At 38.1% G+C, this 27,792-nt stretch overlaps 1 protein-coding gene across 2 annotated transcripts in view; it reads right to left on the bottom strand.

Annotated features, from left to right (window-relative positions):
• INTS9 (integrator complex subunit 9) overlaps positions 1-27,792 on the bottom strand; it is a 110,868-nt gene that overhangs the window by 27,132 nt on the left and 55,944 nt on the right. For both annotated transcript variants that reach the window (XM_079139946.1, XM_079139947.1), the window contains 4 exons: positions 20,478-20,598; positions 19,649-19,783; positions 6,706-6,817; positions 3,849-4,029 (listed from right to left, as the gene is read on the bottom strand). In XM_079139946.1, the coding sequence (XP_078996072.1) occupies positions 3,849-4,029; positions 6,706-6,817; positions 19,649-19,783; positions 20,478-20,598 (549 nt within the window). The remainder of the gene's footprint in view (positions 1-3,848; positions 4,030-6,705; positions 6,818-19,648; positions 19,784-20,477; positions 20,599-27,792) is intronic.

Below are 27,792 nucleotides of genomic sequence, written 5' to 3'. Positions count from 1 at the left end.
AGTATGCAATGGAGTCTTCGCTCTCTCTTGGCCTTTGCAAAGCATCTTTCCTTGTGTTCAGTGTTCCCTCCTTCCCACCCCCTTCCAAACTCCACATAAGTGAAGGAGGATCTATATAAGATGCAAGTATAATCATGTCAAATTCTTGCTTAAAATCTAATGAGTTACCATTATTGAGCAGGTCTCTCTGGGGACCTTTTTTTGTGTGGTGCTGGGAATTGAACCCAGGGCCTTGTGCTTGTACTACCAACTGACCTACATCCCCAGCCCCTTCTCTCTGGCTTCTTATCCTCCCATTTTCTACCTGAACTTAAAAGCAAAGACCTCTAGAAAGTTTTCTGAATAAACGAACCCATTAAGCCCTCACGTGCCTACGTCATCTGCTCAACCCACACCATCCTACGCCTTAACAGTCCACCCGGTTCAGCCTCAGAGAGGGTTTCTGTCTGGCTGCTTTGCACTCCCAAGGGGCATGTTCTTTCAGCGAGCCTTTCTTACATCCCCCAATGGGGTAGCCACCCATTCTCTGAACACCACAGGGACATATGTAACTGCATATGCATCTCCCTCAGAAGTCTTCGGGGTGGGAGGAGCTTTATGCAACTGCCCTTTCCTTCAAGGTACAAATTCCTCAAGGTCAGAAATCCCTCCCGATCCCTAGTGGATGGCACTTAACATAGGATTATGGACTGAATTACTAAATTTGTAGATGGAAATAGGAAGAATTATGTGATTACTGAGTTTAAGATTTTAAGGGAGAGTGACATTAAGAAAGTGTAAAAGGTAGACACAGCTTATGAGGATGCCAACTTGTAGTTCATAGTGCTTATGCACTCAAAAGGATACGCTGGAAGTTGATAAAGTGATTCTATAGTTCTCATGCGAGAATAGCTCAGGGAATTTGGACTAGGAAAATCAAAGGAGAAACATACTTTACAAAAGAGTTACAATCATAATAAAGCTGCAGTTATTAAGGTATATGAGCACCACATTTGCCAAATAATCAGGATAGTCTAGAAACAACCCAGTATACACAAAAGTGTAGTATATGAAATTAATACATGTTACAAATTACTCAATAATTAGTACCAGCGTATGTAATTAGTTGACTGGGGAAAAAAATTTAAACTTCATGTTCCTCTCATGCTAAATAAATTCAAGATAAAATAGTTAAGGGGGGGGGCAAAAAAGAACAGACTAAATCATAATAAAACTGTCACGTTTACCCATGTGACATTAATAGGGGAATTTTCAAAACGTAATACTGACAGAAGACAGAGCACAAGAAACTAAAACAATAAAATAAAATAAAATAAAATAAAATAAAATAAAAAATTTTGTCAAAAACCCCCAAAACCAACCCAAAGGCCTAAATGCAATATGATACCCTGGATGAACACTGAAACAAAAAGGTCATTAATGGAAAATCTGGTGCAATCAGAATAAAGATGGGAGTCTAGTTAATAATGTGCTAATGTGTATGACTGTGTGAGACAATAATATCAGGAGAAACTGAGTGAAAGGCATACAGGAACTCTGCATTATTTTTCACTTTTCTGTAAGTCTAAAATTATTCCAAAGTATTGACTGTATTATTTTAAAAACAGGAAAAAAGTCAGATAAAATTAAAAAGGAAGTATCAAAATGGGAAAAAGTGTCTATGGAATTATAAAAAGAAGTTAATATCTTTGATATATACATAAAGAATTCAAGTATAAAGGTGAAGTACAAAATCTCTAAGAAGTTAAATGGGGGGAGGGAAGGAATAATTTACATAGAAACCTTTCTGGAAAGCAATTTAGATTCAGATAATGAACATTAAAAATATTTATATCCTTTGTTCCAGTAATTCCACTTTTAGAAACCTACCTCAAGCAAAAGATGTCCTTACATACACACAGAATATTAATTGAAGATTACTAAAAGCAAAAGATGAGAAAAGCCCTTGCATTCAATAAGAAAACAGTAAACTAGATTATACATACACAAATGATATAAAAATTATATCATGCTTGAGTCATGTAAGAATTATGTTCTTGCCGGGCATGGTGGCTCACATCTATAATCCCAGTGGCTTGGAAAGCTGAGGTAGGAGGACAGCAAGTTCAAAGGCAGTCTCAGTGACTTAGTGAGACCCTGTCTCAAAATTTTAAAAAAGGCGGTGGGGATTTTTCTTAGGGACAGATATGGCTCAGTGGTTAAGTGCCCCTGAGTTCAATTATTGGTACAAAAAAAAAAAAAAAAAAAGTCCTCTAAGAAAGATTTTATAATGTTTTGATCTATATTAATTATTATTTTTTAAAAGTAGGATTCACAATGAGATATTCAGCATGATCTCTATGAAGAAAGATGAAATGCATCAGAATGTTAATAGTGATTAAGTTATTTATGGATAGCAGTATTAGGTTTTTTTCTTTTTTTCTGTTTTCTGTAACTTTCATATTTTTTTTATAGTAAACATGTATTATATGAAACAAATACCCAAAAAACCCCCAGAAGCACAAAAACATCCTACAGTACTCTCACCTTGGTAGTCCTGGATCTTAAATCCAGCAAGATATTCCAACAACACGAACCATATGTGACGGGCAAAGACCGGACTCGAAGCCGCACAACCAGTGAAGACACCTCATGAGCCCTTATCATCTGCTGAACCCACACTCCCCATGCCCTAGCAGCCCACCCAACTCAGGCTGGCCCAGGAATGTTTTTTGTGATACCTTTATTGAGGATACAGATGAAGAAATTCTTAACATGCTGGGTAAATCTGCAGGTGAGAATTGAGTCAGATTATTAATTATTCAAGATTATCTTCCTGGGTTGGGGGGGCGTTCCCTATGCACAAAGGATAAAATTCAGTGCCAACAAGCAGCAATAGATCTGTGAACAAAGATGAGCAGTGGGCACGTGGATGGAGAAGGCAGACTCTAGATACAATCAAATGGGTAGAAAAAAATGGACTTTAAAAAAGCAGGGGTGGGAGGCAGAATAATGTACAAATTCCTTTTCCAATGGAAGTTTAGGAAAGCTGTGTTCATTTGGTTACTCCACTATTAAAAAGGGATTAGACACACTCTACATTATGTGTCTTCTCATGGTTCCTGAAAGTTTGGAAATGATATACTGTAAAAATTAAATTAATCTATTTTCCTCTCCCTCTTTTTTTGGCCACCAGTTACAGTTCAAACGTGCCTAAATAATCTTTAAAAGGCTCAATGATTTCATACTGTGTAATAATTTACCTGAGGATATGATCAAATAATTTCCTGCTATAGTTAAAACATGATTTTATCAAATGTACTATTGAAATGAAAAAAAAAAATCTAGTTTTCCTATCCAATTTGGTATATTTTAGGTAACATAAGCTTGAGCTTGAAATTTTTAAAAAAGTTTTAGAATGAAACTTCACCATGTAGGAGACAGGGGAACACAGGAGAAGTAGAGAATACTTTTGCTACTGACTTTTTTTTTTTTTTTCCTTTTGGGTGGTACTAGGAATTGAACCACTTAGCTACATCCCCAGTCCTTTTTGTCTTTTTTAGTTTGAGACAGGATCTAGCTAAATTGCTCATGCTGGCCTTGAACTTGGGATCACAGGCATGATCCCCATGCCTACCTGGTACTGGGTAAGTATAGGCTAAGTCCTCTTTCATCCTTCCCTCCTTGGTAATTATTCTTCTAAACTCTAGCAGTGTAACAGATTTGACTTTCAGTAATACAATCTTCTCATCACACATACAAACAACAAATGAAAATTTCATAGCAATGTGAGAAAGAAATAGCATTATTATCATCACTCTTACTGCTTGAACATACTGAATCAAATAGAACTCAGAACATTGACATACCACTCAGCAAAAATCTGGGAGAATTCAAGTGAACTGTTTGCCACCGGGGAGATGAAGTAGAAGGGGATATTGGAGAGGCCAGCTGAGTCAATGTACTGATACAGGCATTCCAGGAGGTCATAGATCACTCCAGAAGGGTAGCAGGGGACCAACACATTTCCTCCATTCCGAACTGTGAGAGCTAGAAAAGTTGAGGCCAAAGGGGGAAAAACAGTACCAAAAGGATATGTTTTAAAGGAAGAATCTAACTAAAAAAAATTTTGCATTTGTTTTCCCATTTCTGTTCTTATAATTCACTCACACATATAATAGTCTACTTCTTATGGAGAACAGCACCCAGGAAATCCAGAGGTTAAGAGATGATTTCCCATCACTGTCTAATTTAAGTCCTTGAGAATAAAGTGCATAATCAAGGGTTTGGGTTTTAAAGGTTCCAAGGTAGCTGAGTTTTAGGACAGAAACTTCAAGCTCCTTTTTTTTTTTTTTTTTTTTTTTTTTTTTAGATTCTGCTAAAACACTTGCTAGATTAGTCTCTCTTAGGTCTCTGACCACAGATGATGACCTATAAGGAAACAGGCCAAGTTTTTCTGTTTTACTCGGTGGCATTTTCTTTAATGTAAGAAAGCTCAATACCTTAAAGTAAGTTATCAAATGAGGAACTGTAACTTCTGGGTTATAATCATATTCAAAGTATGACTGGCTGAAAAAGACAAAGTGCAAACTTGAGTTTGTTTTTTTCTGATTAGTTTTCAAAAACACATTGATTTAAGTGGTTTTGAGGTGTAGAACCTGAAGGGTTTTTTGTTTTTGATACAGGGTCTTGCTGTGCTGCCTAGGCTGGCCTTGAACTGATCACTATCTTCCTTCCTTGGCCTCCCAAGTAGCTGGGATTACAGGTGTACCCCACCATGCCTAGCTTCAGAACCTGAAGTCTTAATGCCATGTGCTCTCCTATTCCCACTCTGATGTACAGTTCATTTGGATTCTGTGACATGAGAACTGAGGACCTGCTCCTATTAAAGAGTTCAACATAATGGGGAAAACAGATCAAATCAGCCATCAGGGCTCAAGAGTGTGGCTCTAGTCCTAACTTTGCTCCAAGTTCTGGGACCACAGGTTAGCCGCTATGACCTTGCAGGGCCTCAGTTTCCTCATGAGTTATGAAAGCAATGAATGAGATCAGTGAATTTTAGGCATTAGTTTGTGTAAAAATTGCCAAAGGAACATGTTGAACACGCAGCTTTCTTCTGGATCCTCCTCTCCTCAGAGATACTAATTTACTAGGTCTCTGGTAAGGCCCTCAAATTTGCATTTTTTTTTTAACTTTGGATTTTTCTTTTTTTCTTTCTTCTTCTTCTTCTTTTTTTTTTTTTTTAGTTGTAAATGGACACAATACTTTTATTTTTATGTGGTGCTGAGGATCAAATCCAGTGCCTCATACATGCTAGGCAACTGCTCTAAAACTGAGTTGCAACCCCAGCCCCCATCAAATTTGCATTTTTAATAAGTGATTTTATTGATTTTGAGGCAAGTGGTTAAGTAGACCCCACTCTGAAAGTGGATTAGACATAAATTTTCCCCCAAAATCTAAAGTGCTTTGAGTCTATGATTCCAGATAATAAACATACACAAACCCAAGGCTCTTTCTGAGACCAGTTCAACAATATTTCAAAGTAGAATAAATTACCTTTGGTTTAATACCAAAGAACAAAAACAGACTATGAGGGAAATTTCAAAGGACAGTGCTTTCCATGTAAATGGAAGAACATAACCCTTTCTTTTTCAAATGGCAAAGGTAATATCACTTAAAATTGCCAGGGTGAATGGCCGGAGCTCATCAACTCTTCTTGGTTTAATTGTCATGGACAAAATGTAGTGTCTCTCCCACCCAAATGTGTGTATGGTAGTCCTGATCTCCAATGTGATGGAATTATGAGCCAGGGACTTTGGGAGGTAATCACATTTAGATGAGGTCACAAGGGTGGAGACCTATGGTAAAACATGTGTGCCCTATAAGAAGAGGAAGAAATACCAGAGCATCCCCTCTTCTCCATGTGAGAACACAAAAAGAAGGTGTGCTGGTGGGATTTGATAAGGGAAAGAGTGTTTATACTCCAGTGGAAAGAGGGCTTTTACCAGACAGCAAAGCCAGCATGTAGTTCTCAGTTTTCCCAATCTCCAGAACTGTGAGAAAATAACTGTACTGCTGAAGCCATTCATTTATCATACTCTGTTACAGTAGCCTGAACTGCAAGACAGTAGCCAAACTACTTTTCCAAAAAAAGGTAGGATTTCTACATTTTGTTAAAAATTATATACAAAGAAAAATCGGTTTCTTCCAGGTAGAAAACATCCCATAAACCTCTCAATTTATCCCCTCTGCCCCAAGAAGGACGGCAAAAAACCCAAAATAAATAGGAAAATGACACCTGTTCATTTTATCACTGTTGTGAATTCAAAGTATAATGGTCTTTTCTGTTATGATTTATAAAGCAATGATGTGATTCTTCACTTCTCTGACACCTGCAACCCTGTAAATACTCTTTCCCCTACAAAATCCCACCAAAAAGCAAGGGGATTAAATAAGTATTTGTGAGAAAATGTTTAGTATTTGTTCTATAAAGTGCTAATGACTCTAATTTACTGTATTAACAACCACTGTTACCTCACCTTCAGAGTTAACTAAGTCAGAACTGTTCCTGTTGACAACAGTATTCTCTGAAGGATGGGCAGAAAGAAAAGGTGGACATGGGGGGGGGGCGCTTAAGAGAGACACCAGATGGTGTGACTAGGAAGGACGGGGGCGAAGAATGCTACAAAGCAAGGTACCCAGTGCCAAATCTGAGAGTCCCCCTACCCAGGTTGCTGCAGAACTCTCCGACCATGCCATCAGGGTTTGCAGTGGGGATCTGGGTAAGTCCTGTCAAAACCAGCACATCGCTGTTCTTCAGAGAAGCTTGGTCCATGGGCTGAAAAACAACCAAAAAATATGCTTAGTACTTTTTAAAGAAGATTTTTTTCCCCACAATTCCTATATTCTATTTATTTATTTTTATGTGGTGCTGAGATAAGCACTCTACCACTGAGCTACAGTCCCAGCCCTAGGCCTAGTACTTTTAAAAGGAATATTACCTACAAGTAACAAAGGAAAAGAGCATATGACATTGGTCTTTCCCTGTCCAACCTATCATCAAGTTCTTGTACCATCTCTAATGAAAAGGCTGTCATGGAATAGCGTGGCTTAGGGGGATGGAGACCCACAGGAGGAGGTACAGGGACAGCATGGAGTGATGAGCAAGTTCTCCATCTTGATGGGGCTAGTGATCACATCAAAATTTATAAAACTGTACATTGAAGATCATTGTACATTGAAGATCTTCAGTGATTCTCAAACTTCAGTGTGCATCACATTCACCCAAAGTGTTTGTAAAACATGGATTGCTGGGCCCACCCCTAGAGTTTCTGATTCAGTCCAAGTTTGGCCCTAGAATCTACATTTCTAATAAATTCCCAGGAAATGCTCCTGCTACTGACCTGGAAATCACACTTTGGGAACTAATGAATTATATAATTGGAGTCTCAAAATAACTCTGTGAAGTGCAGAAAGTAAGCCTACGCTATGGAAGTATAGAGTAGGGACTTGAAGAGGAAAGGTTTTTTTACCTTAAGTCCTGGCAGAGGAGCCAGGAAGAATGCTGGATTAAAGAGAAACCCAAGCCTACTCCCAATTTCATGACTAGCCCCATAACCTCCACCAGTCTTCCAGCTGGATGTCCTATGGAATCGGACTATGTTTTGACCCACCTCCCTTAGCTAACACACTTGATCTTCTCATGAACCGTGAAGTCCTTGGCATAGGAAAATGTGATTCTTATGAAGTGGTGACTTATTTTCACTCTGCACAATCTGAATTTGATTATTTTCAGGTCATTTAAAAATATTATCTTTTCTAAATACATCAGGATTCTAAGTGGAAACAAAAATGAAGACCATGGATTGAGATGTTAGAGAGTTCATAAATGTTTTCATCTTGTGACACATTTTTTCCTCACTTCTACTGAAAATCTCCACTGGAATGGCAGAAGAAAAAACCCTGCGACACAGTTTACTAAGAAGTCTTGTTTTTCCTCTGTCTATGCCACCTAGTAATTTTCTAATAAGGAAAGAACAATCCAAATAGTAGTCCAGGAAAGTAGCACCATGTGGATTGTTATTGAGTATATACACCTTTCAGAGTATTTTCCTTGAGCATTTTATATAAGCACAGACACATGGGCTTTATTATTTTATTTTTGTACTGGAGACTGAACCCATAAATAACATCGCTGCGTTATGAGCTGATTCGTAACATGAAAAAAATTTCTTTAATGTGGATATAGAAAAAGTTCAGTGGTGTAGATGACAATATTCAAATAGCTTCTATTTCCGCTTTGCATAGATATTTACCAATGTATGTAACAGCTTTTTCTCTGCTTGAGCAGAACTGATCCATTTGTACTTCTCCAACAAATACATACAGTTCTGCTGTTTTCACAGAAGAAAGGAAAGGGGAAGTAAAATATATTCATTTTTTTTACAGCAGATGTGTAATGTGCCTGGGATTGTTTCCTGTGTATACTAGAAGGAAACTGGATGGGGACAAAATATCATATTTAGCTTCAAGTGGCAATGGTTTTATACAGCCCTTGTTAGAATAAGGCAATAATGATACCCAAGGCTGATGGGGGATCTCAAATGGCCCAGGAACTTCCTGAGGTGGTACATACAATTCCCTGTGTGCTTATACACATCTCCCCATAGATTTATAATTGAGTTATCAGATGGAGTCATGACCCCAAAAAGTTTACGAATGACTGAGTCAAGCTGGGTGCAGTGGCGCACGCCTATAAACCCAGCAGTTCAGGAGGCTGAGGCAGGAGATAGCAAAAACAAAGGTGTATCACCCAGCCTCAGCAAGAGGGAGGCACTAAGCAACTCAATGAGCCCCTGTGTCTAAACAAAATACAAATAGGGCTGGGGATGTGGCTCAGTGGTCGAGTGCCCGAGTTCAATCCTTGGTACCAAAAAAGAAAAGAATGATTAATTCAGATAAAAACACCTAAGAGGGAGCAAACTCTGGCCCTGACAACATTATCTTGGAACCTTGGCCATCAGCATACTCTTCCTTTGAAAATTATATGCCCACAAACAAGCAAAGGCAGCACCACAATGTGAATACCACTGAGCTGGAATGGTCACACCTCACCATCAGGTCCACTGGATGTTTGTAATTTTAGTCCTGTAGCTCAGAGACAGTCTGGTGGATTCCCAGGGTCCCAGAAGAGCAGTGGGCTCAAAAAGCTTTTAGTGACACTCTTCAAATCCAGCCGACACTGCACACATCTCCACTTCACCACCAAAGGGCAAACGTGCGTGTTACTGGTGTCAATGGTCACTCACTGAGTGCTTCAAGTGGAAACATTTTGTTTAAACAGAGAGAAAGTGCGTGTATGCATATGTGAGAAAGCTATCTTGTCCAGGAATCAAATAAAAGTACCTTACAAAATTTACAGTCATAAATAAGCTTCTGGGAAAAAAAAAAAAAAAAAAAAAAAACATGAGAAGCACTAAGCCCAAGAAGGCTGTGGCCACCATGCTTGTCCTCCAACGACTGACTTTCACTACACCTTTTGCATAGGCAATGAGAAAAAGAAGACCCAGTCCCTAGGTCCTAGAAGTTTATAATCTAGTTGAAAACACTGATGTATAATAATAAAATTTTTCCCCAAATAGTCATAGAAATAAAGCAAATTAAAGAATTTACACTGAGTATATAAATGCCAAGAATGCAGACTAGCGACTACCAGGCTGGGTGAGGTCAGTAATACATGGCTTTTTGGCAGATGAAGTCTGGGTTCTAGTGTTTTCTTCTTTGGCTAGGGAATTTGAGACTCAAGACAGTCCAGGTCACGCACTGTCTTTAGAGCATCTCTGTGACACCCCTCTCTTTCTCCCTCCTAAGATGCCCCTCATACATGTGCTGCCAGAGCACCCACTACCCATCTCAGCACTAACCTCGCTGAATTCTATTTACTTGCCTGTGTTCCCACAGGACTATGAAGCCTTTGTACCCCCACCCCTTTGTGAAACGTCCCAGCACATTCTAAATAAACAGTTGCTGAAAATGAATGCATGCAAAGAACATGGTCTGATGGTAAAGGGAAATGTGGAAGTGTCCACATGGGAACACTAGATGCCAGGAATGGCCTGACTGCAGGAATGTCTGGGAGCAGACAGGGAGCAAGATACCTGTGGATACCACAAGAATTCACTTGGCGTGAAGGGAGAGTCCATTTCAGGGCTGAGAAAAGGTATTAGTGAAAACAAAGTACAACTGATAAAGAACCACAAAGATCAGAATCATGCAGACCCAGGAGGCAGTAAGATATCAATAGCCTGGAGCAAGGAATGGCATTTTAGTAATAATTACAGAAGATAATGAAGGCAGGGGTGAGGAAAAATAGGTGAGAACATCTTAAGGTCCATATGGCCACTCAGACACGAAGAGAAAAAAGTTAAGGAGATGGAAGAAGCAGATGTTCACACCATCATAAAAACAACTAACAGGGCTGGGTTGTGGCTCAGAGGTACAGTGCTTGCCTGGCATGTGTGAGGTACTGGGTTCAATTCTCAGCACTGCATATAAATAAATGAATAAAAGGTCAATAAACAACTAAAAAAATTAGAAAAAATTAAAACAAAACAAACTAACAGACATTTAGGCATGGTTTGGGAAATGGAGAGAACAAGAACTTAAGATGACTCCAAAATCTGAAATCAGAGATGTAGTCTAAGGGAAACATGGTAGATGCAATGATTTAAAAGACTAAAGAGGTAATATTAAGTCTAGTGTTGGCAGGTTGCCAGCTTTCTGGGGAAAGCTAAACACAAAACAGCAGAGTGTGACGTACTTGGAATCTGCTGGGTACGTCAATCAAAGTAGTTAATAAGAGGTCAAGTTACGAAGAGTGAGAAGAGTAGCTGGCTGAGGACACCACAAGGTGTATGGGAAGAGGAACAGAGAAGACAGAAGGACATAATGGAGACAGGAATTTCCCTCTCTGAAATAAGTAGGTCGGAAAAGATAGTTTCATAGTACTTTCACCAACAATATGGCAGAAGATCAAGTAGAGTAACTAGAGAATAACAAAAAACGTTGCTCCAGAAGCCTAGACCACAAAGAATTTCAACAAGAGACTGATTGACAATGTCCGATGAAACTGCGAGATGCTGTGAAAGAGAAAAGTAAGTCGGGCCAGAAGCTGATCCCTGCACAAGTAGAGACGGTGACTTCACTCAGAATGTAAACCAGACACAGGAGGTGAAAGCGGAAAGCCAGGGACACAAGATGAGTTGAACGAGGTGTAGAGAGAATCTCTTCACAGTGAAGAGTTAGGAAAAGCTACTCAGACAAGGAGGCAGAGCAACCTGCAGGCTGTTTTGCGTGTTAGTAGTTCTAGGATTTGCTTAAAGGCAGAAAGGAAGCAATCAATGAAAAAGCCAGACTCAATGATCTGTAGTTCTTTGATGAGGTAAAGATAAAAACACATTTGAGATCGTGAAGTACACCACCATACCTGGCCTTCCAAGGTCCACTCAAACCCCATTCCTCCATGAGGTCCCTCAATTCCCTAGATGGAAGGGGTGCACCGTTTCTGAACCAGTGGCTTCAAACTCTTTTGGGACTGTTCACATATACCCCAAAGAAAAGTTTGGTATGTAAGCATCTTCTTCCCCTATTGTGCCTTCTGTAAATGTGCTCTCTCCTTATCCTTGTTCCTTTATAGCCCAGCACACTCCATTGCCCAAAGAAGGGGTTTACTTTTTATTTTTTACTTGTTCTTTGTTATATACAACAATAAAATGTATTCTGACATATCATACATACATGGTGTATAACTTCCCATTCTTGTGGTTATATATGATGTTGAGTTACACTGGGTTTGTATTCATATATGAATAGGTCTGATTCATTCTACTGTCTTTCCTATTCCCATCCCCTTTTACTTTTCTTCATTCCCCTTTGTCTAATAAAATGAACTTCTATTTTGCCCCTCTTCTATTGTGTGTTAGCATCCACATATCAGAGAGAACATTCAGCCTTTGGTTTTTGGGGATTGGTTTATTTCACTTAGCATGATAAGATAGTCTTCAGTTCTATGCATTTACCAGCAAATGTCATAATTTCATTCTTCTTTGTGGCTGAGTAATAGTCCATTGTGTACATATATACCACACTTTCTTTATCCATTCATCTGTTGAAAGGCACCTAAGTTGGTTCCATAGCTTAGCTATTGTGAATTAAGTTGCTATAAACACTGATTTGGCTGGGTCACTACAGTGTGCTAATTTTAACTCCTTTGGGTATATGCCAGGAGTGGGCTAGCTGGGTCTTGTAGCGGTTCCATTCCAAGTTTTCCAAGGAAATAGCTTTGATTAAATGAGGAAATAAATAACAAATATACAAATTCATGTAAATAGCACACATATTTTTGAGAGAAGGAAATTCTCTGCATAGAGGCAGAGCATAGCCAGAAAACAGGACAGCAAGTGTGGAATGACTCGGGGAAAGTGCAGCAGGCTGTCCAGACTCCTCTCACTTCATGTACCTGATTCCTGAGGAGTTCAACTCTCCAACAGACCTGGCTATTTACAGCTTGGCATCCCTGCCCCACATACACCAGGTTTAACCTTTCGGAGCTTCCAGATCGAAGTACTGCATAAACAACAAAACAGCCAGGGAAATTTAGGGGGAAGAAAAACAACATAGAAAATGAAACAGAACAAAACCAGTCTACCCAGTGACTGCCTTAGTTCTAAAAACCTGATTCAAGGAATCAAAGTGTAAGATTTTCTTTAGATTTAAGGGAAGAATCCACATTTTGATAACTAACCAATACCTCTATCTCAGGTATAGGTAGCTTTTGCTGTAATATGCTGGGGATTTTCACATCTAAAACTCAAGTTCGATCTCTGTGGTCAGGCAGAACAGCCCAGAAGCTATGAAATAACATGAGTATTGAATTGCTTTCTCAAACCGACACAGCATTTAATATTCAAATGCAGATTCACAAGCCACAGCAAATCCATTAATCTGATTTCCAAAGTCAGGAAGGCTTTGGCTCTAATAATCAGAAGTGCTCGCTAGTTATTGCCAATTCATTTATGGGATCTTTCCAACAGGCACGGCTTGTTTTGTTCTATTAGTGTCATTGTTTTTAAAGGGTGTCCTGTACACTCTTTCTGGGCAGACTGTGCAACTGCTTACAGTAGATGTTTTTCAAAAAACATGTAATTTAAATGTCTCGCAGTGAGAGCAGTTAAATACTTTATGGTCGACTCACATGACAAAATACTAGGCAGACATCGAACATCATGGTAGATACTTGATGACCTAAGGAAAGTTCACTGCACAGTTTATCAGGAAAAACAGAAAAGCAGGCTGCAAAGTTATCTCTTAATATTAGAATTAAAATAATTTTTATTTTTTCTCTAAGATTTTTGTATTTTCCAAAATTACTACAATAAATATGAAAGCTCCATTATGGTTTCTGACAAGATTGTGAGTAAACACAAGCTGCTGGTCCTCTCCCAGGATACCTCCTAGGGGGACAGAGGGAAGGGCAACTGATGAATCTGAGAAACAAAAGCAGAACTGGGAAGATTCCCAGGGAAACAGAGGTTCCTGGAGGGGGAAACTGGCAGGCAGTAGCCTCTATCATGGGTAAACAGAGCTCGGGTTAGATTTTTGTCCTTTTCCCTCCTCCATACCATTGGTGGTAACTCATAGTCTGTTGCAATATACTGCAGAGAAGAAGAAATAATTTAAAAATTGACTTATTTTTTTTTTTTGCATTAAACACATATTTAAGACAAATCACAGAGAAATTAATAGTGAAGATCACAGTGAAGGTAAGTGAAAAAAATCCTAAAAGTGAAAATTCTAAAAGCACATCTTACATAAAGGAATGTAAGTCTGAATGGTTTCAGAGTTCTTGATTGCAACAAGGGACACAAGCAGAAAATGAAGTAATATTTTCAAAGTTTTGTAGCTGCAAGGTCTTTTGCCTTCAGTTATATATCCATCCAAACTATCATTTAAGCGTAAAGAAAAAGGAAAAATGCTCTTAGTAATTCAAGGCCCCATAGGTTAATCCAAACTATCCATCCAAATTATCATTTAAGCGTAAAGAAAAAGGAAAAATGCTCTTAGTAATTCAAGGCCCCATAGGTTAATCATTTTAAGAGCCTCTTGGTGAACATTCCTCCAGCATTCCTGGAAGTATAAAAATAACCCAAAACTAAAATCCTAGACAGTATCAAGCTTGTGGGCAGGGGATAAAGCAGGGGAAAGAGAACTAAGATGAGAGACACATGAGGAAGGTGTGGCTTTGGGGAAAGACACAGATATCGATGAGATTTAGGGAAAATAAACTAAGGAAGAACTCACAAGAAAAAAACCAAAATATGCACTTTCAGTCTTGCAGAAGAAAACTTATACTTCTAAAGCTAGGCAAAAAAGGACTGGGAAAAGAATGATCTGGAAATGGTGAGCCGGGTATGTGGTGTATGCCTGCCTGAGTGCCAGCTACTTGGTAAGCTGAGGCAGGAGGAGGGCTTGAGACCAGTGGTTCAAGGCCAGTGTAGCAACATGGTGAGCCACCTTTAAAGAAAAAGCAAATAACGAAAATAACATAATAGGACCAAAAATAAGCTGCAATTGAATGACAGTTACAAAAACATTAATAGGTTCAATCAAAAGTATCTAGATTAAAAATAAAAAGTCTCTTACTATGTTTTCTACAAGGGTTCCACTCAACAGGGATAGAGAGAGAATGAAAACAAAGGGACTGAAAAAAAGAAAAGGAAGGGATGGAAAAAAATAGTAGGAACATAAGGAAGGTGGAAAGTCTCTTGGTATTTAATGTAGTGTGATAGATAAAAAAAGCAAGCATCAGAAATTCCTGAAAAAAGGAATAAATGATCAATAAAATGTAATGATCATGAACATATAGCCTCCTGAGCATACAGCTAAAGTAAATGAAAAGCAATAGTTGATAAAACTGCAGGGAGAAATACGTAAGTCAACAAATAACATACCCTTTTCAGAAACAAAAGACCTGAAAAACATGGAACACTCAAATTACTACAGATGGAATCATTTTTACCCTACAATGAATACATATTCTTTTCCAACATATGTAGAACATTTACAAAAATAATTGTGCTTCAAAGGAAGCTTAATCGAATTCAGTGAAAAAGTATACTTTTATCACAATGCAAAAAAAAAAAAAAAAAAAATAGAATACTGATATATGACCAAAAAAAAAAATAAAATGAGATGGCATCTCATCTAAAACATATGTAGTCAGCATATGAAAGAGACACCTGCATTCCCAAGCTTATTGCAGCACTAGTCATTAACAGCGAAGGTCATGGAGCCATCCTAGATGCCCACCAACGGATGAATGAACGAATAAAGCATGGTATAACATACACATAATAGATTATGCTCATCCATAAAGAAAAACAAAATTCTGTCATTTGTAGCAAAATGGATGGAATTAGAGGACATCATGTTGAGTGAAACAAGCCAGACAGAAAGACAGGTATTGCACATTCTCTCTCATATTAGAAACTAAAAACAGTAGAATAGTGACAATTAGGGACTGGGAAGGGCTAGGGGAGATGGTGGTGGAAGAAGGGTAGTCAGATAGAATCGGTGCATGCTATTTGCACATATGGAAATATTCACTGCATTCCATTAATATATACTATTAATTATGTGTTAATAAAAAAAAGAATTACCCACCCAAAATCCTATTTAACCCTAAATCTTACCAGACTGAATGAACTACAACAAATATACTGTAAAATAACCTTTGGTTATTTAAACCATGAATATTATAAACGGTCATGATCTACTTAAAGATGAATGACAAAGCACTGCATATCAAAACTTTAAAACAGAGTTAAATGATACTAAGATAATCTAATGGCTTTAACATTTACTGGAAAGTTAAGACAAAACAAATGAGATAAGTATTAAAAGAAAATCAACAGAGTAAACTCAAAGATATAAGGAAGGAAGGAAATGAAGGGCAGAATGAAAATACATTAGAGTCGAACGTTGGTGGCACACACCTTTAGTCCTAGCAACTTGAAAGGCTGAGGGAGGAGGATTGCTTGAGACTGGCCTGGGATAACATAGCAAAATCCCATTTAAAAAAAAAAAAAAAAGTCTAAAGACCAGAGATCACGCGATTATTTCAGACTCAAGAAAAAGCATTTGATAGAGTGTTGCATCTAAAAAACAAAACAATACAAAACAAAATCCTCCCCTGAGTTCTGGGTTCGATCCCTAGCACCCAAACCAAAACCAAAATATTAAAAAAAAAAAAAAAAAAAAATCAGAAAATTGGGATAGAGGACAAATTTCTAAAGTTGATGCATAAAGTGTGCAGTAAGCTTCATATTTCATGAAGAGATTACAAAAACATTCCTTTAGAATCTGGTGCAAGACAAGGATGCCTCCTATCATCTCGTCGTTCAACATGGTACTAGAAAGCTCAGCTAGAAAGAGAAGAGAAAAGCTATAAGGGTTGGAAAAGAATTGACAAAGTAGTTAATTCTCTGCAGATAACATTATCATCAACTGATAAATATTAGAGTAAGAGAATTGGGTATGGTTGCTGAACAAACGAGCAATTAAAAAAAATTACGCTGAGTCCTGTGCTCAGTGAAGGTTAGTTCTTTTCTTTCTTCTCCCTTTGTTCGGCCTCAGTTCTTTTCTCCCTCTCACCCACACTTATGTAACACTATTTTTCGTCCTTCCATAGTTTACTCGTAAATGTTCCCAACAGCTCAGTCTTTGGCCCTCAGCCTTTTATTTATATACTTTAAAAAGTATGATGACTCTCCAATTTGTTTCCAGGCTTGACTTCACATCCAAGTTCCAGTCTTATATTTCCATCTGTTTAATGGTCTATCAAATTCGTATCCATCATATCTACAACCCCATTCTGAAACAAATAACTACCCTGCCAACTCTTTCATGTTAACCGGATTACTGCCATTCTCAACGTCACTCAGGCACAAAACCTTTAACTTCTATTTTTTTCCCCTGAAGGTAGTGGAATTCAATACATACTTCTTGAATTAAAGACCTGTCCATGTTTGACTCAAGTCTCCTTTCTTACAGCTTCAGTCTTAATCCAAAGCCTCATTCCTCTATGCTTACGAGATCACAGCAGCAGCTTCTACTATTCTCCTTTGCTAGCAAGAATTCCATTCAAGTAGACCAGGATTAATAGACCCTTTTTGTCAAGTTTAACTTAAAGTAGAACTCTGCCATTATAGTGCATATGCAGTCATAAACCACAAATAAAAATGTGTGGCTATAATACAATAAAACATTACATACAAAAACAGGTGGTGGGACTGGGGTTGTGGCTCAATGGTACAGCACTTGCCGAGCATGTGTGAGGAACTGTTTGATCCTCTGCACCACATAAAAATAAACAAATAAAGGTATTTAAACAAACAAACAAACAAACAAACAAACAGGTGGTAGTAGGATATAGTTTACTGGCCTCTACAGTAGATTATCAAACTTTTACAAACCAAAACATTTCTTATGCCTACTAACTCAATGAAGAATTCAACAATATGGGTAAAGGAAATCTCATTTTTTTTTTCTTTTTTTAATGTATAACACAGGTTACCAGCTAGAAATTAAAATTAATTACTTAAGTATGTTGTTCATTTCTTTCAAGACCTTTATTTTCCCTTTAAATTTATGGACTTTGAAGGAATAATTTACCGGAAATTACATCAATAGTACTGTAAAAGGCTTTGATCTAAGCAGGACAAACCAGAAAAGTTGGCAGCCAAGTCATCTTTCTGTCTTTTATGGAAGAATATATCAGGAATGATAAAAGCTGCCAATACAAACTGTTGATTCAATGAAGCAGATTATAATGACAGTGATGGGCTTTTGATTTCAATAAGCGGGAAGAGCTCAGAATTCTGCTAGCTACAGGAAAAAATAGCAACTTGTCCCCTTTAGACCTTGAGATAAAACTTGGTTATAAAAAAAGGTAGGGAAAACAATGCGGAGTGGCAGCTAAGAAGCACCCTATTGTTCCAGACCAGAACACAGCATTCTTTTTCCCATATTAAAATGGAACATGTTAATAAGCTTGATTTAACAATCTACAATATGTATGTGTGTGTGTGTGTATATATATATATATATATATGAAAATATGCTGTACATCAGATACAAACTTTTACTTGTCAATTAAAAAGAGATGCAGGGGCTGGGGCAATAGCTCAGTCGGTAGAGTGCTTGCTTTGTAAGCACAAGGCCCTGGGTTCGATCCCCAGCAACCAAAAAAAAAAAAAAAAAAAAAAAAAAAAAAAAAAAGAGATGCAGGGGCTGAGGTTGTGGCTCAGTGGTAGCTGAGTGAGTGGTAGCATGTCTGCGGCCCTGGGTTCGATCTTCAGCATCACATATAAATAAATAAATAAATAGAATAAAGGGTCATCAACACCTTAAAAAAATGTGCATACACACACACACACACACACACACACATATATAAATAAGAGATGCAAATGTTTTGAATGGGGAGAGGATAAGAGGAAAAGTGGTCAAATGACTAGTTCTAAGCTTCATCTTTTGCTTTATTATTAAGGTAATAAAATCTTGAGGTTATGTTCATAAATTTACCAATTAAAAAAACAAGACAGAATATGGACTTTCCCTAGTTATCTATGTACCCATCAATCAGCTATCTCATCTCCCCATCCTGCCTTACAGACATGGGAAGAACCAGGATTTATGAACTGAACAAGAAATTTTTACAAAGACCTAAAAAGAATTAAATGTTATATTCATAACAATGTTTATGTACTTAGTTCTTTGCCAAATGGGACCACAATGAATGACCAATTTAAACCTTCCAATGCCTTCCCTCTACACATTCAAATAAAAGCAGAATTCCTCACTACGCGGTCCACAAAGTTCTAGGAGATCTGCGTCTGCTGCTCTTCTGGGCCGCACTGTTCACTGCAGGTAGTACGCTGCATTTCCACCCCTTCTCTGCTCTTTAAACACGCCCAGCTTGTTCTGCTCTAAGGGCCCTCCATTTACCATCTCTTTGAAGTGCTTTGCCCTCAGGTTTCACATGCCTCCTTGTGGTCTCAGTACAGATGGAAGGTTTCCAAAGCTTTCCCAACCATTCAATTTAAACTTGACCCAGTTGCTTTAGAAATAACCCTGCTTTGCTGTTTTTAAGACTTGTATCAATCTGCAATGACTGCTCATATTTATTCATTTACATTGTGTTCACCATCTTCTCCTCCTGTATACAATGAATGTAAGATCCATGTGCAGAGACTGCCTGGTGGTTACAACTTAATCCTTAATACTTAGACAAATGCTTGACACTTGGCCCTTGTGAAGTAGTTAATAGGTACAGAATAAATGAACAACCTTCTGTATTCTAGATCAGGCTACAGTCTTTGGAAGGACTAGGGCATCTCAGAATCTCAGAGGTGACCCTAAAGGCTATAGAATTCTTTCAGAGGGAAGTACAATCCTAAATGTTGGGATTCCAATAATCTCACTTTTCTAGAGTACTCTGAAGAAATCAAGATTAGAAAAAATTTTAAATGGTTGATAGCACACTGGACACATTCTGAATTTGGATTAAATAACCGTAAAGCTGAGTTGTTAAAAGAGAATTTATCATTACCTGAGGGTGTGTGGTAAGCAAGGAAGATCCAGAGACATAAGAAACTTTCTCATAATGGGACTGGATAATCCAGTTGGAACTTCCAAGGGCATAGCCAGAGCTCAGAGGAGTTACCTGTACAGCACCAAACAGCTCCTAAAAGAAATCACAGAAAGAACCCACAAGCTTTCAGCAATGCTGGCACAGTACATAAGTTTGAAGGAAAAAGAAACAAATACCAACTTTGTTCAGAAATAGAAAATATTTTAAAGTAAACCAGAAAGTTTAAAACAGAAGGACAACAGAGACTGTGGTGGACACAGAAAGTAATCCTGTTGTCTTTTCACCTGAGAATTTCAGCCCAACTGCTGTTCCTGGGCACTCAGGATGCATTCGCTAGAAGACAGAGGTGACACAGTAACAGAAAGAGTGGGAAACTTTGGTTTTCCTTTTTCCTTCTGGGCTAGGTGTTAGGCTCTTGGTTGTTCTAATGGAGAAATGGGAGCCCTTATTTAGGTCAGAGTTCAAGTTGTCCTTGCTGAACTCTTCTCTGTTCCCTGTTTCATTTGTCCCAGATCTGTAGTATCTGTTGTTCTCACCAGATGGGACAAGAGAGACCTTTCTCCTTTCTCTTGACTCATTACCTCACTAGCTGGTGACAGGGAACGTGAGGGTTAAGAATGAACCCCAACAAAAACCTGGCAGCATTGAAGGAAAACAAGTGATCTTTTTTCTTTGAACAAGATTCTTGGGGACAGAATGACTTTCAAAAGGGAACTACAGGATCCCCCAAAGTACAATATGAATTGAAAGTACTCATGAATCACTTAAGAATAACATGAACACTCACGATTTTCTGAGAATATCCCACCAGCTGGATTTTGCTAAGGGCAGAGTTCACCTCTTGCATTGTGTAGCATCTTCTCCAGGTTGACACTTCCACAGCATCCTTGAGAGGAGAAGGCAGGAGCCTGCAATTGCAATGTACACAATGTCATGTACTAGGCAAACATTTCTTCATGTGATAGAGCTTTCCTTTCCAGGGATTTGTATACTACATTTAAATTGGCCAATTTACTGGCATATGACTATTTATAGAATTTCAGTATAATCATTTTTATTTCTAAATAAATGGTCTACTGTCCTCTTTCATTTTTGATTCTGGCATTTTGAGTTTTCTATTTTTTTAGGGGGGGATTCAATTTAACTAAAAATTTATCAATATTATTGACTTAAAAATAAACATCTTTTGATTTCATTTATATTTTTTCTAATCTCAATTTTGTTATCCAGGATTTTTTCTTGGCAGGGTGGGGGGTACCAAGGATTGAACTCAGGGGTACTCGGACACTGAGTCACATCCCCAGCCCTATTTTTTGTGTTTTATTTAGAGACAGGGTCTCACCAAGTTGCTTAACACCTTGTTTTGCTGAGGCTGGTTTTGAACTCTCAATCCTCCTGACTCAGCCTCCCATGCCGCTGGGATTATAGGTGTGCACCACTGTGCCCAGCTTGGGTTCTTTTTTTTTTTTTTTCTTAAGTCAGTCTATTAATTATTGCAATCTGGGTTGTTTAGTTCATTTGCATCTAACTTTAATAGTGATATAGTTGGATTATGTCTGCCAACCTAATTTTTTTGTTTTCTATATGTCTTATATCTCTTCTGTTCCTCTATTCATCTTTTATTATTTTCCTTTATACTGTTTTCTGAAGTAGCCTTTTAATTCTTTAATTATTTACGCTTTTTTAGTTATTATAGTTGCTGTAGGGTTTACCATATACATCTTACTTAGAACTATTTTTGTTTCATTTTGTACTGCAGGACTCAACCCAGGGCCTTGCACATGCTAAGCAAGTGTTCTACCACTCAGCTATGCCCCTTGCCTGTGCATTAGTATTTGAAATCTCACACTGTTTTCCCTGTTCACAAAAAATAAAAGAAATAAACTACTAATGGGCACGAGAAAATAACTGAATTTAACATAGATGGGGTTTGGCACATAAGAGAATAAAGCATAATTTGTGACCTTTTGGTCACATCCCTTTAAACACACAAAAATGTGTCATTAGAAAAACATTTTATCATTTGCTCTAAAATGAGGAATAATCTGGAAGAGTGACCTCCCTGAAATACACTGAAAATAAAGTCAAAGTACTACTGGTGAATGAATGCATGCACTAGTCTACTCCTCTCTCCTGAAATACACTGAATCGCTGTAAAGGGTTACATATGTGCACCCTCATCTACACACATGGATAGCTCACCGTTACATTCAGGATAAAACACAAGGTTCCTGGCATGGTTTTATGAGGCCCTTCTTCATCTGGTCCTGCTTCTGCCTGTATTTTATATATTGAGCCCTTCCAGTGGCCAGGCTCACCTGTACCCACACTCTCTCCTGTCTTCCACCTTTTAGGTGGACAACATTTATTCCTATTTAAAACATAGACCGTTCATTCCTTTTTCTCAGATCTTGTGACACCATCTAGGCCAGAGGCACACTCATGTGCTCTCTGGGAAAGAGCCTGGCCCACATGTCACAGTGCAGGGAATTAAATGAGGCTATTGGCAGGGTGCTCCTACTGCTTCTCTCTTCCTTTGCAGTCCTGTACCTGCTGCTTTGAGGAAGGAGAGATTTCTCTCAGAGGCACTGGAATGATGGAAAAACAAGGATTTATACCCAGGAAAGCCCTGATTAAACCCCAGAGTTACCCCTTCACCTGAGCCCTGGTTCCCCCATTTATAAAAGGGGGAGAATTTCATCTTCCTTTCAGAGTTTTCTGCAAGGAAACTTTTTTGCAATGAATATAAAGGGTCTGGTGCAGAAGAGGTGCTGATAAAGGTTAGTTGTCAACCTGCCTCAACACTTACAGGCACTGCAGCCCCAGAGGCATAAGCTCTGTGCACACTACTGCAGCAAATTTCAACCCAGAATGATTCACCTCAATGAACAGCAAAGGTTCTGAACTTGTGTGGCCAGGCACTGCTCTAGAGGATCTAGAGGAAGAACCCAACCTACTACCCTGCTTTAATTCTTTTAAATCATCAGGATCAGAGAGCCATGGGACTTGGACCTCCAAGGGAGAAGGGTGGGGGTGAAGATCTTCCTTTGAACTGAGTACGAGCAGGATTTCTTGACTTTATGCCAGATCTGGAAGACTACAGTGGGAGATGCTAGGGGGCAGGGAGCTACACCTCTCCATTCAGGTGAGTGTGATGCAGCTTTGCTAGGTCCCTGCAACTGAGTCATCTCTCTAAGAGGATGACTAAAGCCATACACAAGGCTTTCTCTTCTTTGAATTTTCTTATGGCACTTGACAACCAGTACTGCCATTACCCAAAACATGAAACTCTTTTTGCTGGGTCTGTCCTCTCTATGGCCTCTTCTAGCATATTCTCCCCTCCCTGCTTCCCACCCAGGAAAATGTCCTGTGAAAATTAGGCAGACAAAGATCTGCAATGGTCTTTCTCAGCATAAGGCATTTGGTCACTCTAATGTTTCCAAGATCTGATATTCAGCCTAGGGAGTAAGCTGGCAACGCTCTGAGCCTTTGTAAGGGAAAGTGGAAGCAGGGAGATGGAAAAAGCCTACAGCCTGGTTGTCCTCAACACTCCAGAATCTATGGATAGAGAAATTACTGCAGCGTTTCAGGTTGGGAAACAATTTGTTTAAACCAAGTAAAAGACTTGTGAAAAATTCAGGTATATTTCTGGGTGGATCTTTTTCCATCTTCCCCTCAGGGTAAGTGGTATAGTAAGCATTAACTTAAGTTCTAGTGAAACTGAAGGAAGCATTTATTACTTTACCCAGAAACATTCACTATAGATGTTTCTTGATAACCAGTTTAAGTAGAATGTTTGAAGAAGAGTCTTGTTAAATATGCCTTTTTAAAAAAATTTTACTAATACCCACTGAAATAGTAATGTATCATTTTTATCCACTTATGTATTATTGGGAAAAGGCTGTTTTTCAAATCTGATTTAATGGTTTTTTTTTGCTTTTTTTAGTTGCACTATTCAGCACTTGACTTAACCTCTTTTTCTTCCTATATTTTTAAACTGAGGGTAAAATAACTTCCTCACAAACTACAGCAAATAAATACACACGCACACTACTAAGAAATATAAATACAGCCAACCTGCAGAATCCATGAGATTGGTTTTAGAAAGCCCCTGTGGATAGCCAAATCTATGAATGCTCACGTTTCTTATATAAAAAATGATGTAGCTGGGTGTAGTGGCACATGCCTGTAATCCTAGTGACTCAGAGGCTATGGTAGGAGGACTGTAAGTTCAGGTCAGCCTGGGCAACTTGGCGAGACACTGTCTCAAAATAAAAAATAAAAAGGGCTGGGATGTAGCTCTGTGGTAGAGAACCCCTAGGTTCAGTCCCCGGTAATGGGGGACAGATAGTGGGTGGGCAGGGAGAGAAAGTAGTTCTTGCATATAACCCATGCCTATCCTCCTATATACTTATTAAAAAACACTTTTTTTTTTTTTTTTTTTTTTTTTTGTGACTGGGTGTTGCTATATAACTCAGGCTGGCCCTGAACTCCTGCGCTCAAGTAATCCTGCCTCAGCCTGAGCAGCTGAGACTACAAGTTTGTCACACTACCCGGCATTTCACATATACTTTATTTTTTTTTTTCAATAAAAAAAAAAAAAGCATTTATTTAGAAGATATATTAGATATATTCCACATATACTTTAAATCATCTTTAGTGATTTGTAATGTCTAATACTATGTAAATGCTATGCAAATAGTTGTTATACTATAGTGTTTAGGAGTACTGACCAAAAAAAAAAAGCTCAGTGCAGGAGCAAATATTTTTAATAGGCAGTTGGTTGAATCTACAAATGTAGAACTAGACACACAGGGCTGTGTGGATAAATGTATATGAATTAATTCTATGTGTAAATGCACACCTCCTGCCCTCAGTGTGTATTAATTTCCTCTCTTACCCTTGTGACTAAATTCTCTGGGGAATTTACTCTGACATCTTACATATATTTATGCCTTTTAGAACTAAAACTAGTCATTTGTCCTGTCTGTACTTAGAAATACATAAAGTTTTCTTTTTCACATATATTTGGTGACTATTCTCACAAACAATTTAGGTAATTCTTTTTTTTTTTGTTAGCCAAAAAGTCATAAATTAGGGATTCAACAACGTATTACAGGCTTTTTCAAAAGAACACTATTCTCTTGTGCAACGCCAAGATTTAACTTCTAATTCTTTTTTTTTTTAACCTCTCAGTCCTGCCATGTTGCTATGTTTTGCTCATTCTGTGTCCTTGTCTCAGAATGATCTTCTGCCTCATTTCAGTCCTATCCAACCTGCCAAGCCCAGCCCAAGCCTTGCCCCTTAGTACTGAATCTGTCAATAAGCTCCTGCAGTTGTTAAGCTTTTGGGCTTTTTTAAAAAAACAAACTTACCATAATGCCAGGTACTTGTTAGTTATGAGTTACCAAACAAATAAGTCTGTGGTACTCTGAATTTTTTTTTCTTTTTTGTGGTGTTGGGGATCAAACCCAGAGCCTCACACATGCTAGGCAAGGGATTTACTACTGAGCCACATCCCTAGCCCTCTGAAAATTGAATATTTATGCTCAAAAATCCTTTTGCTAGTATCCTCTCTACTCCTAGATACTGAGTTACTTTGTCATTGCTTCCTTTTATCTCCTAACATCCTAACTTAGCTTTCCTTAAAACTCGTCTTTTGCTTATTTGAGGTCATAATTATAGAGAGGCATTTATAGAGCCATTAAAGTCATTAGGATTATTGGCTGATTTAGGATAAGTAGGATAAGGAAACCCAGAGGGAACTAGTTCTGTTTTTTTCTGGCTTTCTAATTTATCAAAGTCAAGTTCTCATAGTTAAATTTTTCATAAGTACTTTCTAAAAGATTTCAATGTTTTGTTTTCTCCTTATCACACTCCAGTGCCTAATAAACCTGTTTCCCAGTGTTCTGATATCATGCCAAAGCTCTGCTGCTCTTCCTACATCCGCCAGCACAACAAACACCACAACATCATGTCTTTTGGTTAAAGTGTTTTAAGATTTAGGACTGCAGGGACCACTTAAAAGTTGATAAGTAAAACACTGAGTTGTAAGTATTTGTTATATGAATGAATGAACAAAATTCATACAAGAGCAGAGTACAAAGATTACAAGGAGCAGAAAAGTTCTTCCCTCATTACAGAAAACAGCACTTTGCATGATGCAGGAGAATGAGGACATGGCAGATGTGTTAATGGACCTTACCAAAAGCAGAGCCTCAATATCAAGTACTTCTCAATATTGTGAAACTAGATTATAATCTCTAATTTTTGCATTAGACCACAGTTATCTCTAGAAAGCTCAAAGGCAATTGATTTGACTACTAATGCATGACAGGAACAACTCTTGAGAGTATGCAAACTACCTTTGCTTTAATTCTGTGGCTATGGAAAAGAATCTTACCCACAATCTGATATCTTAAGTAAACTTGCTCACCAGAACACAGTCCTAGAGAGATGAACCACTCTAGTTCTGAGTCAGATGTCTCAGTATTAAGTAATTAAAGGAAGTTTTTGTTTGTCAGTCAACATCCAGGAAGTCTGGCTAGCACTGGTCCCTCAGGCTAGTCAACTCTGAATGAAATGAAATGACAGTGTCAGGGATCGTAAGGCTGAATGAGCTGTGACGATTCCATCAAATGCTGCCACTCTAAAAGAACCTGCTTTAAGGAGCCTCTTCCTTGGACCTCTTAAAACTATAACATAAGGAGACTTGGAGATGATTTAATTCAATTATTACACTTCACAGAAAAGGAGACTGGGGTTCAGAGTGCTAAGAAGAGCAACAGTGGGGCTAGAAACAGTTTCCTTTTGTTCAGTGGACCACTCCGCCTTTTTTTTTTTTTTTTTAACTAGGAAAGGTGGAGTCTGCAGAAAAATGAGACTCAGATGATGTGTTCTGGTTCCTGAAAGGAGGTCGTGGGGACAAGGACTCTGGCATTTACTGAGCACCACTACATTTCATATTGTTTTAAGGACATCACTAACACTATTCAATTTAGTGAATTTTAGTTGAATTTTATTCAACTTACAAGAACTCTATGAAGTTGCTAACATCATCTCTATTATGTAAACAAGAAAATAGTCTAGAAGAAATAAATTGCTATAGTTACTAAGAGCAGATTTGAAATTTAAACATCAGTGTATTTGACTTCTAAGTCCATACCCTAAACTTTTCTTCCTATTATATAATTAGACCTGATAAATTCCTCCACGAACAGCCAAGAAGTGTCAGAGCAGAAGAACATAATCCCCGCCCGCTCCCACCGGTGTTCGGGTACTGGAGATTTAACCCAGAAGTGCTTTACTTGCTGAGGGTGGCCTTGAACTTGTGATCCTCCTCAGTCTCCCTGAAGAGTTGTTGGGATTACAGGCATGTACTACCACGCCCAGTCATATTAAATCATCAATTTTTAATATGCATATATTTAAAAAATCTATAACATATGAATCTTCATTTTAAGTTCAATGCTTATGAGGGGATTTCCTTAATGCTTACAAGAGGATTATGACAATATCTTGTAATGATTTACTTTTATTATTACTGTGAATTTCTGATCTTATTAAAAATGCTACCATTATGTAAAATATTAGAGGCTTGATTAATTTTCTTAACCGGAATATTTTGTTTTAAAATTTCCCATCAAAACTTACTCTGAAGTGAGTACTGGTAAGTCAGAGAGTCAAAAATTATATCGCAAGGGATTTTTCCTTCCCTTCGAAACCTATCTCCTTTTCAGGAAAAGTAAACTATAGTGTCAAAACTAGGAAGAAGGATGGTTGACTTATTTGAAATAAATCTCAAGGAAGTAGTGTCAACTGAGGCAGGAAGTCATATAACTGCCAAAAAGCAGAAGTAATAGTTTTTTTGGTATACATACTAATAATAAATCAAATGCTAATTCAAACCCACATGGAATGATTTAAGGGAATTTGTCAGATTTTTTTGACCAATGAGCTTGAAATACTTTAATGTTTTCTTTAGTTGATGGTCTTATTAGTAACTTAAGCTACTAAGATGCATTAATTTTAGGCACTTGGATCAAGATCTACTTTGAGAGTACCTAAGGAAGTTTTAAGTCCAAGTAAAAACTAGGGGCTTG

The sequence above is a fragment of the Sciurus vulgaris genome (assembly GCF_902686455.1).
Source record: "Sciurus vulgaris genome assembly, chromosome: 5".
NCBI classification, from domain to species: Eukaryota; Metazoa; Chordata; class Mammalia; order Rodentia; family Sciuridae; genus Sciurus; species Sciurus vulgaris.
The sequence above is the reverse complement of the archived record's forward strand: the minus strand, read 5'-3'. Positions and strand labels throughout refer to the sequence as shown.